General features: G+C 38.0%; 4 protein-coding genes across 4 annotated transcripts; all 4 read left to right on the forward strand.

Annotated features, from left to right (window-relative positions):
• Positions 1-453: 453 nt before the first annotated feature.
• PCOAH_00039370 (Phosphodiesterase) lies at positions 454-4,152 on the forward strand (the record flags this gene model as incomplete). Its single annotated transcript, XM_020060728.1, has 9 exons — positions 454-712; positions 863-1,011; positions 1,155-1,336; positions 1,526-1,630; positions 1,769-1,970; positions 2,144-2,281; positions 2,432-2,692; positions 2,852-3,067; positions 3,325-4,152. The coding sequence occupies 9 exons, from the start codon at positions 454-456 to the stop codon at positions 4,150-4,152; spliced, it is 2,340 nt and encodes a 779-aa protein (XP_019916452.1).
• A 1,632-nt stretch (positions 4,153-5,784) lies between these two features.
• PCOAH_00039380 (Uncharacterized protein) lies at positions 5,785-7,199 on the forward strand (the record flags this gene model as incomplete). Its single annotated transcript, XM_020060729.1, has 2 exons — positions 5,785-5,917; positions 6,229-7,199. The coding sequence occupies 2 exons, from the start codon at positions 5,785-5,787 to the stop codon at positions 7,197-7,199; spliced, it is 1,104 nt and encodes a 367-aa protein (XP_019916235.1).
• Positions 7,200-7,807: 608 nt separating this feature from the next.
• PCOAH_00039390 (Uncharacterized protein) lies at positions 7,808-10,762 on the forward strand (the record flags this gene model as incomplete). The annotated part of the gene is made up of 1 exon (XM_020060730.1): positions 7,808-10,762. The coding sequence occupies one exon, from the start codon at positions 7,808-7,810 to the stop codon at positions 10,760-10,762; it is 2,955 nt and encodes a 984-aa protein (XP_019916989.1).
• Positions 10,763-11,388: 626 nt separating this feature from the next.
• On the forward strand, positions 11,389-14,096 carry PCOAH_00039400 (Uncharacterized protein; the record flags this gene model as incomplete). Its single annotated transcript, XM_020060731.1, has 2 exons — positions 11,389-13,270; positions 13,411-14,096. The coding sequence occupies 2 exons, from the start codon at positions 11,389-11,391 to the stop codon at positions 14,094-14,096; spliced, it is 2,568 nt and encodes an 855-aa protein (XP_019916733.1).
• Between the last annotated feature and the right edge of the window lie 231 nt (positions 14,097-14,327).

Raw genomic sequence — 14,327 nt, forward strand, 5'->3', positions numbered from 1 at the left:
GCGCAAAATAAGGCAATATAATATATCATTGAGGCATGTCAATTGTGAAGAAAAATAGTAAAACGCTTTCTTGTGCTTTCCCTTCATTTTTATGAGAATAAAACTACACAACAATCGTGTATACACACATGCGCAGTGTGCTCATTTATTTGTTTGCCATTTTGTTCCCTATTTCTTTTGTAAATTCTTTTTTTTTTTCTCTACTACACTCATTATGTCTTTTTACCATTATGTGGTTGAAGGGCCTTTGGGGGCATAATTTTTTTTCCCATACTAAACAGTTACTTACGTTAATTTTGCATTTACGTTTGGCCACAATTTTGGTTCTTCCTACCAGCATTAGGGGTGTCTAAAATTTTGCTTATTTTCCTAAATTGCTCTTTTAACTTTTTCGTTGTGTAATTGCCTTTTATGCAATAATATTAAAAAAAGAAGGAAACAAAAAAGAACAAAATGATAGATGATAGTAAAGAAAAGTATAAAAAAAATGAAACAATTAAAGAGACCTTTTCTCTTTTTTCGTTTCCCAGTAGTGAAAAAGAAAAGGTCATTAATTTTTGGCCCCTTAAATTTAAGAATAAAGAGGAGGAGTTGACATATATTGTAGAACTATGTGATAATATACAAAAGAAGAAATTCGTTTCTCTGATTTCGCATTTGAGCTCTCTCTTGCTTATGTACTCCATTTGTTTAGTCGTTGGGAAGATTAATGGTACGTTTAGTTGGACCATTTAAGTAAACCTCGTTTAGAGAGCCAATGGATCGGTGCTGCTTTGGCACACATAGGGGTACCTCTTCCTAGTCTATGCCATATCATCTGTATAATAATTTTTTTTTTTTTTTCCCTTCTTACACCTTGCAGATTTATTTTCTATCCTAAAATGGACTTTCGCATTTTTACACATCTTCGCCACAGTCAACGTGGTGCTGTCCCTAATGCTGCACCAGACACACTACGTGGAGAGGTTTAAAACAATCAGGACGAAGCTTTTTATTTCTTACACGATTTCTGTACGAAGGAAAAGGCGGCAAAGCGGCGGCATAATGTTAACACAGTGGCCGCCTAATGGAAGAGAGGAACAGGCAACTGTTAACAATGACGCACATTTATCACTATAAGACGCACATATATGTACACCTGTTTCCTTTATCAGGTACTCATCCTGTGGTGTTCGTGGCTATTCATTCTATTCAACGACGTCAAGGACCACTTACCAACAGTTGTAAATGTGAACAACTTCCTGTACGCTACCTATACCCACAACAAGATCAACATCGTCCTGTGCTTCTACGCGTATCTGCCAGTCTTGTATTTGATAACGATAATACCATGCAGGTAATAAAGGAAGAAATGACCAGTAAAGTCACTTTTACATACGAACGTGCCTCACACGGAAGGAGAAATTTTCTATTTATATGAAAAGCTCCACGCAAGCGCAGGTGGACATGCCCCAGTGGAGGTAAGTACATAATAAATACAAACATACCAACATACATAATACCTACCCACACGTACTTACAACAGAATCTGCTACTCCTGCGTTTTCGACGTCCTGTTCTTCACGATGAAGGTGGCAATTTATTCCGTGTACTACATCATAACGATGAAGAATTATGTCCTTACAGATAAGTAATGAACCAGTGCAGGCATAAAAATGAGTCCGTCTCGTAAATGGGCACATGTATGCATGTACGGACAGATGCTGTTGTAAATTCTGGAGTAGTAAGAATGACGGCCATTCCATCCCCTTTCCTTTTTCCACTGCAGCATTTTCATGATAGCCTCATCGCTGGTAGGAAGCATTTTCATATTCGTGATACGATACATCATTGAAATTCAAAGGAGACTTGCATTTAATAATTCGAACAAGCAGACGAAGCAAATTATTAAACTGAAGATAAACTTGAGGGAGGAGAAAGATAGATCGTCAGTGACCAACATCGAGGAAATCTATGACATAATCAAAGATGTAAGCACTCTCTCATAATATTACGTTTTTGCTGCTTTGTTCGTTACGTGTACATGCAAATAAGTGTACATGAATAGATAAAAAGGAGGAATGGAAAAATCATTCCCATCATGTGATATAGGGAAGAAAAGGAATCCTTCATAGGAGTCCCACTTTTTTTCCCTCCTTTTCAGTCCATCGGAAATTACTACGATTCAAATGCACCCTCGAAAGAAAAGGATTATGCCATCGTGAACAACTTAAAAAAAATTTTAAATATTCTCAAGGAGGACAACTTATTTTCGCCAGATTTGAGGACGATAAACAAGAAGGTTAGAGGGGGAGCCATACCTTCACGTGTGTACACCCTCATGCATAGTTACATAAGCGTTTAGGGTGCTCATGTGCATGCACATATCTATGTACACTGCTAACCCGGTGCGACCGCTTGGCACGCGGACCCACCTTTTACCTTCTTCCAGAATTACAACCACATCTATGGCTACATGATGGACATTAAAAAAAATAAGCAGCGATCTGGTTGTAGGGGTGAACCAAAGGAGCAGGACAACGAACAGCACACGGAAGATGGGATTAACGAAGGTGCGGAAGAATCTGAAACAGAATCGTTGGTAGAATCGATGTCCGATATGGGGAAAGAACAGGAGCCGGATTTGCTATCAAAAAAGTCGTCAAAAAAGGAAGAGATTAAACCAGACCAAGGCGACTTTGACATAAGCGTGGTACGTGCACATGTATGTCCTCATGCAACGAATCAAATATGAGTGGACGCCTTACCAGGATTGCTTCCAATCCATTCCAGTGACCATCTCACACCTAAATAGATTCACCCGTAATATAACTCGTTGAGTGAAAAACTTTTCCGTTTTCTCCCTTTCCAGCGCTCAGGAGACGTAACCGCGAGAATATGCAACACCAAATTTTTAAACAGGGACACACCGAATGATAACATATTTACACAACTAGGAATGAACTTATTGACCAAATGCTACACCGATAAGCATAACGTGCCAAATGAAACCCTACGTTCGCTGCTTTGTGAGATGAAGGAAGGATATAACAACGTTCCTTATCATAACTGTATTCATGCGGCCATGGTATGATAGGAGCCTTTTTCAGGAGGGTTCCTTCACAATGGGGTGATGGCCATTGTTTCGTTTCTTTAGCGGGATGGGCTTCTATACGAGGGAACATGCTCACTACGCTCACCAGCCTATGCTTATCTGTCTATGGAGCAGAAAATTATGGGGTGCTATCCTTCCCCTCCTGCCCTCTCTGTTTTCTAATTTTATCCTTCCAACGTTTCTTTCGCACATTATTCCCATTATGCACCTCCTTCTACGCCCCACCACAGGTAGCAGAACACTGCAATATGCTCGTGAACAACCTAGACACAGCGAATATTCTTCGAGATAACGAAATGGCTGCCTTTCTGTTGGCCGCCTTAGGGCACGACATTGGCCACTTTGGGAGAACAAATCTCTTTCTCAAAAATTCGAGCAATTTTTTAAGTGTAATATATAACGATAAGTCCATTTTGGAGAACTACCACTGCTCCTATTTATTTCACATTCTTTTTAAGGAACAAAATAACATTTTCAAAAATGAAAGCGCCAAAACTGTGCTCAATTTGAGGCAAGAAATTATACAAGTAATTCTCGCAACGGATATGAGCAAGCATATAAAAATCTTGGCTCAATTTCGCATAAAATCCATTAAAATTAGGTCATATATAGAAAAAAATATTATCCTATGTTTGAAGATGATTATAAAAGCTGCTGATTTGTCTCACAATTGTGTTGACTGGAGTGAACATTATTTGTGGGTCAGAAGATTAGTAAATGAATTCTACTACGAAGGAGATGAACAGCTGCAAAAAGGCTATCAAATTAATCCTCTCTTTGATCGAAATTCGCACGATAATTTTATAAAAATTCAGAGAACTTTCTTAAAAGAATTAGTTTTCCCTTTAATTACTTCTTTGAAAAGTTTGGATAGAACTTCCATCACACAATTTATGATGGATAAGGTTAAACGTAATTATTCCAAGTGGAAAAAAATTGAAAAAAATCCTTCCAAAAGGAAAAAATACTTAAACGAACTGATAAGTAATATTCCAGATTCGTGGAAAAAGTTGTATCATCCCAATTTGGACATTTACCAGTTGCAAAAATGTACGTGAAGCGGTTCCTGCATGCCACGTTATTTTTTTTTTTTTTTTGCCTCCATACGTGTGCAGAAGTGGCCAATAGGGCGGGGAATTTTAACCTCCGTGTTCGCGCACACATTACACCCTTTGTTTGTATCACTTTTCATAATGTTTTAATTTGCAGTTGTTTCTTTTTCATTTTATAGAAGCCATCAGCCATCTTGATGCTTCTTCTCTGTTTCGTGTGGGCCTTCAAAACGGAAAAGGCCGCTCCTTTTTTGGTAAAATGTAACCAGGTGTGACTGTCCATATGTATACACACACACACATATGTGCAGGGAACACACGAGTAGATGCTCCCCCGCCTGATCAATTTTAATTTGTCAAAAAGTAAAACATGGATACCTGCGGTGCGGTTATTCTATTCGCAGTTGACTGATTTCGTTTTTTGAATATATTGGCACGGTGTGCAAATTGGTAGAAATATATTTGTACTACCTCTTAAGCATTTTTTTTGCTCCAGTATGGGGATGTTTCCAGATGGCTTAAAACGTTTTTCCGTTACGCTTATCCCTCCCCCTTACGCAAGAAACACCTTTATAATGGTGAAAACGAGGCAAGCATTGTCTAACCCTGGGTTCTTAAAAATCTATGGTTGTGTCCCTGAACTGCTACCAAATTCAGAACATACATGCAGCAACCACTGTGTTCGCATGTTGAACAAAATTGGCTACAGGATTGGGGGCAGAACTAAATTCGCTATTTTCCAGTTGTGCAGCGCGTGTACATGTGCATATGTACATACCATCCATACGTGCCTCCTTAGGGATACCCTCATAATGGTACAAATTTGCACTACATTTGAAGCGCAAAAAGAAAAGAAAAAAAAAATATATTTAATTTTGCGGGGATGATTTATCCCATTTTAAATGATATGAAGAATGTGACCTTAATTTACATGTTTAAAATTGTTTAACCCGTCCTTTGGGGAAACTGTAACTGGAGGGGCCAAATAAAACCTTCAGCACGAACGAATACATCTGGGATACCAAGAAAAATTCACTCACCCGCGTAAAGCATGTATATCCGTACGCGTGTATTTATATGGGGGTGATGTACAAAATTGATGTATACATTTTTGCAAACATTTATGTAACCGCCAAACAACCACATAAAAATTTTCTCTTCCCATCGCTTCTATTTTTGCCTGAGGTCATCATTTCTGTTCAAAAAATTGCATTGTTTCACTATTAGGAAAAAAAAAAAAAAAAAAAAAAAGAGCCAGAGAAATAAAAATTGCATTCAGATTTATTTTGCCCCTCAGTAATAATCCTCACGTTTGTGATTTTTTTTTTTTCTGTAAAACAAAATATTTCGAATTTTTCCTTGTTATTTTTCGCCGCGCGTTCTTCATTTCGTTGTACTTCATTTTATCTTATTTTACCTTTTGTCAACGTTTCCCTTTTTTTCACGTTCGCTGATTTGCGTATATATATTTGTACGCATGTATATATAACATGTGACATGTAACGTGTGACGTATGATGTATGACGTATGCCAGCCAATGAAGTAAAGCCTGATTCATTTCCCCACAAGCGCATCGCGTGTCGCTTGCCTTTCAGATAGCTATATTATCACTTTCCTTTTGAAAATAAAAACGCCCGTATGGCTAAGAGGCATAAATTGAAGATTACCATTTTGCCTGTATTTTTTTTTGTAATATTCACCGGTATTCACACCGTTTTTACCGCCTTTGACAGGAATGACTGTAAGTTAAATGGGCTGAGCAAGAGTCGTCGTGTGTACTGCATGGTGGGGTATTATATACCGCCACGTGTGTCTGTACATATGAATGGCCTAATTTTTACTGTGTTAGTTTTGTACACCACATTCTGCCATTGCGAAGGGGGCCTCCATGTTCAGTGCATGTCTAGTTTTATGTTTAAGAAAAATAGCGTTCCGATGAGGTCCACTGTGCGGTTTTCATTTCTGAGTGTGCCTTTATTTGCGCGGAGGACGCTAAGATACAACGCTATGTAATCGTCGCACCTGTGGATACAGATTCATCCCCATCGTTTACCCTTCTTCTTTTTTTCCGTTCCCCCTTAGGGCTAATATTTTATATGAGCTGCTCTGGCTCAGGGCAGGTAAAATGGGAGTTGCTGGGAGTCCTAACCATTTTGAACAGCCTTCTTTTATTGCTAAATGTGAACTACAAGGAAAACATAAACCATTTGAATAACAAGAAGAGCGAAACGAGTGACATAAATGATGATTTGATAAATGTAGACATGAACGAGTTTAGCAACAATGAGAAGGACGAAAGTAGTGACGAAAGTGAAAAGGAGAAAAAGTACAACAAAATAAAAATAAGATACCTATACAGTATTAGCAACTCCAGAGTTTGTTATTACAGCATGTGGATCCTATGCTACTACCTGATCTATTTTTTATGTTTCCTCAGTTTTTTGTATGGCATTAGACTATTCCAGAACAATTTAATTAATATATATGCAATCAGGACATGCAAAATTGACAATTTAGCAAATTATATTTTATCAGAAAATACCTTCATAAGCCTATACTGGGCTATTATCAACTTTAACGTTTTTATGAGTAAGTATACAGACTCCTTTTACATTTCAAATTATTTCAAATTGAACATGGAATTTAGCACAGGGAAGAAGAAGCTTTTTTTTTTCTTAAATTATGCTTATCAAATATTACTACTAAGTTATACCATTTATAAAAATGTGGACCTGTATAATAAGGGGCTATACAATTTGAACCAAATTGTGTGTGCCCTTATCTTCCTTTGTCTAATCCTGTATACCATTTTAGAAATTACCTACGTGTTGGAAATAAATAAGCCCTGCTACTACGGCGTTACCAAATTATCTTTTAACTACATTTGGGCCATCATTTACCTATTTGTGATTTTCATTTCCTCCGTCATTTTTTACTTTTCTGTTTTTCCTTTTTCTATTAAAGACCAGTTTGTGAATTTTCAAATCATGCTCTGGTTTTTTTTTATTTCCCTAACTTACATAAAAAGGAACCAATTGTTTATAAAGGTTTGAATTTTTTCTTCTTTGAAAATTTTGGAAGGTCACATGTGGGCCAGTTTCCGCCCCGAATGGGGGCGCTATAAAGATGCACCTTTAAGGGGGGAGAATTTGCACAAATGCAAGTGAGACAAAAGTGATTTTTTTTTTTTTTTTTTTTTAAAGTACCCACCGCGTGCGCATGAATCTTCATGTATAAGAGAGCTTAATGCGCGACTGCTGCGGGAGAATTTATAAACCACCCGATGATCGTAAAGGAGGAGCGTTCGTTCGATTTCTTCCGTTAAGGAGGTTCATCCCAGTTGACCCATATATGTCCCTATGCGGTATTTCGCGAATGAATTTGTGCACCTGCGCAGATATTCACTTGAATGGGCAAAATAGCCCGTCTAGCAAAAGGTGAAGATGCCTCTTCACACAATCGCAGCAGCGAGGCGGAAAAAATGTGTAACCCGTCCAACTTGCAAAAAGTAACATCGTGGTAGGAAATAAACATGACCACAATTGTACATCGCAATAAGTGATGAACTATCATGCGAAACAAGTGCAGACACATATGTGTACACAAGTTTATCCAATCAGTTTCCGCCTCATCAGGACGATAACACGAGAATAACAAAAAAATGGACACCCCACCTGACGTCGAATCAGCCTTTCTAATTTACAATTTTGAAACGAGTCCAATTCGAAATGCTGAAAAATCAAGCATCATAAAGCAATTTAACAAAAAAATTAGGAGACATGAAAAGGTCCTACTAAACAGCCACTACAAACATGTGAATAATTTTTCCTACTCTACAGACATATTTCACAATTTTTATAAAATAACAGAATACTATCTTTTAAAATATGTTAACAGTATCATTATCGATTCTACCCTATTTTTTAAGTGCGTTCACCAGGTAAAAAGTGGCTCCTCTGGTTTGGCCCAAAATGATGAAGACAGGTTACAAAAGGGTCATTGCCCAAGTGAGGAACCTGAGGAGGGGAACAAACTGGTGGGAAATTTGAAAACCAACAGTGACGTGCCAGCCGACTTTACCTTTGATTGTGTAATTCTGCGCAACTTTGTAGAAAATTTCAAACGGGTGAACAGTTCAAGTGTGCGAATTTCCAAGCCGGGTGGAAAGGAAAACAAAAAAGGAAAGTCGCAAAAGGAAGACATTAGTGAAGATGAAAACGGGGGAAGTACCACCAACAATGCAGAAGCCAACCCTAGAGGAGGCACAGAGGACACTCAATATTGCCCATTTAGAAAGTCCTTCCTATACGAACTGTGCGAAGTGTACAGCCGCTTCCATAACAAGAAAAACAGAATGATATGTATTACCAAAATTTTCCGCAAAATTGTTACCAGGAAGCAAATTAGACAATTCATATGCGAAAATGATAAGAGGAAAAAAAAAAATTACCTACGATTCTTTCTCAATTTATCTTTGGGTATTTTTATATACCTCTACATGCACAGGTACATCAAAAAGAACTACAGAAATGTAGAATTTTTTATATTTTTGAATACCCCCCAAAATTTTCAACACATATATGTCAACATGGTGCCCCACATGGGAAAGGAACAAATGTATAGCTTCGCCAAGTTCGTAAAATCGCTAAACATCCGAATGTTTCGATACGTGTACATAACGTTCTTTGTGAACATATACAAGTACGTTAACTTAATATACAACGTCACGCTTTTGACGCTTTATAACTATTTTAAATACTTAAATGAGGGCATGAAGAGGGAAAAGGAGTCACTCCCACTGGAAAGGGAAGAACAAATGGAGGAGGGAACATACCTGACGGGGGTCCAGCCGAACATATGCGCCAATGACACAACATTGGAAGGAAGCAACCGCAGCAGTGAAAAAAACTCACCGAATGAGGATAACCAAGCCAATTCGCTCAGAAAGAACATGCAAAACAACCAAAACGGGTTGAAAAGAGACGTAGACACAGAAAGCGCTGCACCAAATATACAGCAAAACTGTGAACGGGTGAATAGCTCAATCGGTGAAAAGTCCCCAAACGAACTGAATTACAAAAGGGAAACGGAAGATACATCAACTTGGAGTGGAAGACAACACTACAAACCAACCCCCCCTAACTGCAGCGAAGAACATACCCACGAAATCATCCTCAGCTGTTACGTTTACCTTTTCATATTCTACCACTACATAAGGGAAACCAGAAAAAGGATGAAATCAGAAATTCTGAGGATACAAAATGATGTTAAAAAAATGATTGCCTTATTTGTTAAAATATATGACATAAATAAAAAAGGCAATAATAATGAGAACGGGACCATGGGTGAATACACCAAGGACGGGACAGACGATTTGCTTGGCAGTCTATCCAGCAGCGGGGACCCCACAAACCCTACTGCCAATCCTGTGCATTCCCTACATTTTAACTTCATACAAATGAGCAAATGCTACAGAAGCTGCGTAAAAAGGAATTATGAACTCATCAAATCGGTTCACATGTTCCATTTATTATTAAAACATTTTTACAAATACTTCCCCATTTTGAATGTAAAAAATGATAAGTGCATCATATACAATTATTCAAATAAGCATTTTATACATTACGCCAAAATGGTTGAGAAAAATGGATGCATCGAAAATATACTCTGTACCGAAGAAAAAAATAGACAGAAGGGAAGTGGAAACAACCCCCCTTTGGACGTCTTTAAAAATGTGAAGGATTACGAGTTGGATTTTTTTTACTTCCACGAGAAGAACGACGAAGAGGAAATAATCAAAGATTTAGTGCAGAGCAGGGAAGAGGAAACTTTTGACCATTTATTTCGGGCTGGTCAAGGGGACAAAGTTTCGTCTGCTGAATTTCCGCGAGTATCTGCGGAGGGGCATCCCGTAAGCGAGAGCGAAGGCATAAATGAGCAAAAAGATGAGGAAGACACACTGGGTGAAGACTCCCTGGAACCCTCGAAAGGCATTTTCTTAAATTGCGTTAACAATGGCCTGGATGGTCTTCTGCTCAGAGCTGGCGCAGAAATGGGGGGCACTCCGGGGAAAACGCAACGAGACGGATACGCTTCAATAGCGCACAACTCAGGCAGTGACAATATTTGCGATCCGCACTCTTCTCACAACGGTGCCAATTTTGCTACCCTAAGAAAGAGCCCCATACTGCAGCTTTTACAGAGTAATATAAAAATTTACCGCAAAATAGCTGCCGTGATGGAAACCTTCTCCAGCAGCACATTCGAAGGAACAATAAAAAATTGCCTAGATGACTTGAACAGATATAATGAAAACGCCCTGAAAATCTACGACGATAACATTTTCGACATGCAACACAAAATTGAAAGAGAGTCCACCCTGGAGAGTGAAGAGTCAAGAAGAAACAAAAAGCTATTACAAGTGAAAATCTTTTTGGACTATGAAAAACTGTATACGAAAAAAACGGTTGAGACGCAAACACCTGTTTCTTTTTTTAGAAAAGAAAAGGTCATTCAAATTCCAAAGGATGAAGGAGTTTCCACAACATCGGAACAGTACATACAGGCGAAAAGGGTGGAGAATCCTATTTTTTATTTGAAAGATATATACGATTAAATTGGGTTCCCGTCCAATAGTGCCTAAGCGGAGGGGGGAAGATATTCAACCCCTCTCCACGGACAATCCGACTATTATCACATTAACAATGAAAGCATTATATAACTTCGCGCTTATTCTATGCGCACATTTTACTGTTCGCTTCTGTGCGACGGTGAAATAACTTCTTCCGCGTCATAGGAAGTAAGCATTTGACCCCATGCAGCATGTACATCTGTAAGTACTCTTCAGATAATCTTTTTTTTCCTTTTACATCTTATACCTGTGCCAGTTTGCATTATTTCACGCGCCCCCTTCTCATCAATTATTTGTGTGAGCCATACGCGAATTATTTTTCCACCCATTTGTAATATTACATATATTTTGTGTCATATTCCTACATTCAAATATATACACAAATATGTAAAAAAGGGAAATATTCTCCAATTTTTTTTCCTCCTGTATGCATCCTCCGATGATTATATAAGGGACACATTTTTCCCCTCCATTTCGTATCCCCATTATTTTTTTATTACACCCCTGTTGTAATTTCCGCAAAAACATGGATTCACGTACAGGCGTGGAAAGAAAAGAAACCTCAGTTGTGGAAGCATGACGCAAATGACAAAACTGTTCTCTCGCTTAAAATGCTGAAAAACGTTTTTGCGAAAGGAGAATGCTGCAAGAGGTTTCTACGACTGAACGAGCGGCATATTCATAACAGCCACTTGAACAAATCGCTCAAAAACAGATATAACGAAAAGGTGAGAGATAAATACCTGGATAACATTTACAACAATGAAATTAACGTTAGCACGATTAGTAAAAACATAAAAAATAAGAAAATTGACTATTTGAGACAGCTGATTTATGATGAGGCCGAAGGTGATGAGTATCTGCTGGATGAGACAATTTTAGAGGAAGTGAAAAGGAAAAAGGGGAAAGGCATCACACATGGCAGGAACAGCACCAACATGAATAGCAGTAGCGGGGGGGGTGAAGTGGGTGTGCACGTCCCGCCAGAGCAGGGCAAGGCAGAAATGAGCGAATCCAAATACAAGCAGGCGATAAGAATGTATAATTTGTTAAAGTTAACGGACAAAGCCAATATTTTCGATGAGGATGTTTTTATGAACATAGATAGCAAAATTAATCACGACGTTTACCAGTTTGCCCAAAAAAATATTCTACACGATGGTGAAAATGAAGTGGAAGGTTCGGCAACCAGTAAGAGAAGCAACTATATAGATGGTAGAATGGTGGACAATGAGAGCAGAAATTTGTCCTCCACCCAATGCATTGAAAATCAGGTAGACACCTCACCGGATGGCGAACCGGCCTGTCAGGCCAATGTGGATGATAGCAATTTTATGAGTATTACCAAAATGAACCTCCCCATATTCAACCCATCTAGCTTTTGTCTAGCCATAGAAAGTTTAACGAACCATATATGTGACGATTTAATTTACTTATTTGGGGACTTCATGGAAGAAAAGAAACTACCTAAAAAAGACGAAAATGATAGACTATACAAATTTATGAACTATTTATGTGAGTTCTTTTCCCTAGAGAAGAGAGAAACTGATGTAGATAGATGGATGGACGAGGTGTACGAGAAAATAAAACCTAAATTGCCATCCGCCTTTCGCAGTATGAAGAATGAGTATGTCCAAAAATGGATCAAAGAACACATAAAACGAGTCCTAGCAAATGAAAAACGAAACAATCAAATGCTATATAAAGAAAAATATTACAATTTGGGTAACGATTTTGCTTATGATAACTTACCCATGAAGGAAAACAGCGGGGAGGATCCTAAAGAAGAATTTTCCACCGAAAGATTAACTTACTATTTTAAAAGTATTGTTGAATTTTTCCTGGAGAAAAAAGTGGACTCCAATTTGGAAGAACAATTAAATATGATGTTTTTAAACTTAAAAAAAATCGGACTGGATAACTGGCTCAAAATGGACGTAAAAGATTTTGAAAAATATCTCCTCAGAAATAACAACACCAATTTTCTGCAAATAACAGAAAATGACAAGTACGTTTCGTACCTAATGTTAAAATGTGCAAGTCGGAACATTACGGATTTTTTTTTTTACGAAGAATTTTCTCCTTTTCATCTTTTTAATGAAAAACCAAAATTTTCCATTGAGGAAAAGATAAACACTTTGCAGCAGAATAAACACATACCAGATGATGAGTTAAAAAAAATGATATTCTCAAACGAGTCTGCTGTAACGATTCTAAGTAAAGAGGACTGTGGCGATGCTCATCACGACATGGACATTGATCTGTTTCTTGAAAAGGAAAAAAAGTACAATATGAACAGATCCTTAATCACCTACTCTTTTGATGAAAGCACTGATTCGTACAGTTACAAGTATAAGCAAATTCCAAACACTATTTACGACCATAATACGAATAAGTATATAAGGGAAAAGGAAACCATTGACCCTATGCTTAAACTGAACGAAATGAGGTCCTCCATTTTGGAAGTTAAACGAATGATGAGCATGACAAAAGGTTCGCACACTTTTGCGTGAGATGTGCATTTATATTGCACCGCATTTGTCCTTTTTTTTTTTTCATTTTGTTGAAAAAAAGTTGTCATCATCAACGAAACGGTGTTACATATTTCCTCCTCCATTTTTTACCCCTCGCAGATGGACGCGTGTATTACATAAGAATCATCATCGTGATAGGGAACGGCAAGGGCGTATACGGCTACGGTGTGGGTTTCGGAAAAAACATTAAGGAAGCGAGAAACAGCGCCCTCCTAAATTCGATTAGTAACCTAGATTTTATAGACTACAATTATAAGAACTGCGTTTTAAATTTTCCAGTCAGTGGACAAGAATATTCTTCCCATGTTAAAATAATTCCCAGACCACTAGGCAGAGGATTGAAAATCAACAGGAAGTACCTCCCCTTAGGCTACATACTTGGGTTAGACAATGTAAAGATTTCCTTCAGTGGCAGTAACAAATGGATGAGTAGAATTAAAGCACTGAAAAGATGCCTTAACAAAATTGTGTCTATTAAAACGCTATGCAAAATGACGGGGAAAAAATACGTATGCCATTTTGCACCGCATTATTGTACGAGCCACTGGCCAGATTATTGGTTCAAGAACGTTTTAAAAGAGTACAAATATAAAATTCAAAGGATACAGAAAAAAAGAGCCATGGTGTGCAGAAAGAATTTCAGATCCAACATTTCCAAAATACCTGAGGAGGTCCGCCCCGATTTCACCCCCTACACGTGGAAGACGCCCATACAGAAGCATGTCGAGTCGCAGAAGATGAAGAAGTACATCGATAACAACATCTACCATGTGAACGTCTTTTAAATTGGAATGTACCTATGTGCATATACATATCTATACATTTATGCGTATACATTCACTCATGAGCATGCAAATTCTGCTGCGTTTGCACAGGCAGACGTCCAATTTTTTGAATGGGCAAATTTGGACAGCAGCTAAATGGAGCATCCCCTATCATACCCATGTGTGTGCAAACGCCGATATTATTTGTTTACCTCTTTATATCCTAATAGAAACCACCACTTACCATTCGAA

This window comes from Plasmodium coatneyi, chromosome 12 (assembly GCF_001680005.1).
Source record: "Plasmodium coatneyi strain Hackeri chromosome 12, complete sequence".
NCBI lineage: Eukaryota > Apicomplexa > Aconoidasida > Haemosporida > Plasmodiidae > Plasmodium > Plasmodium coatneyi.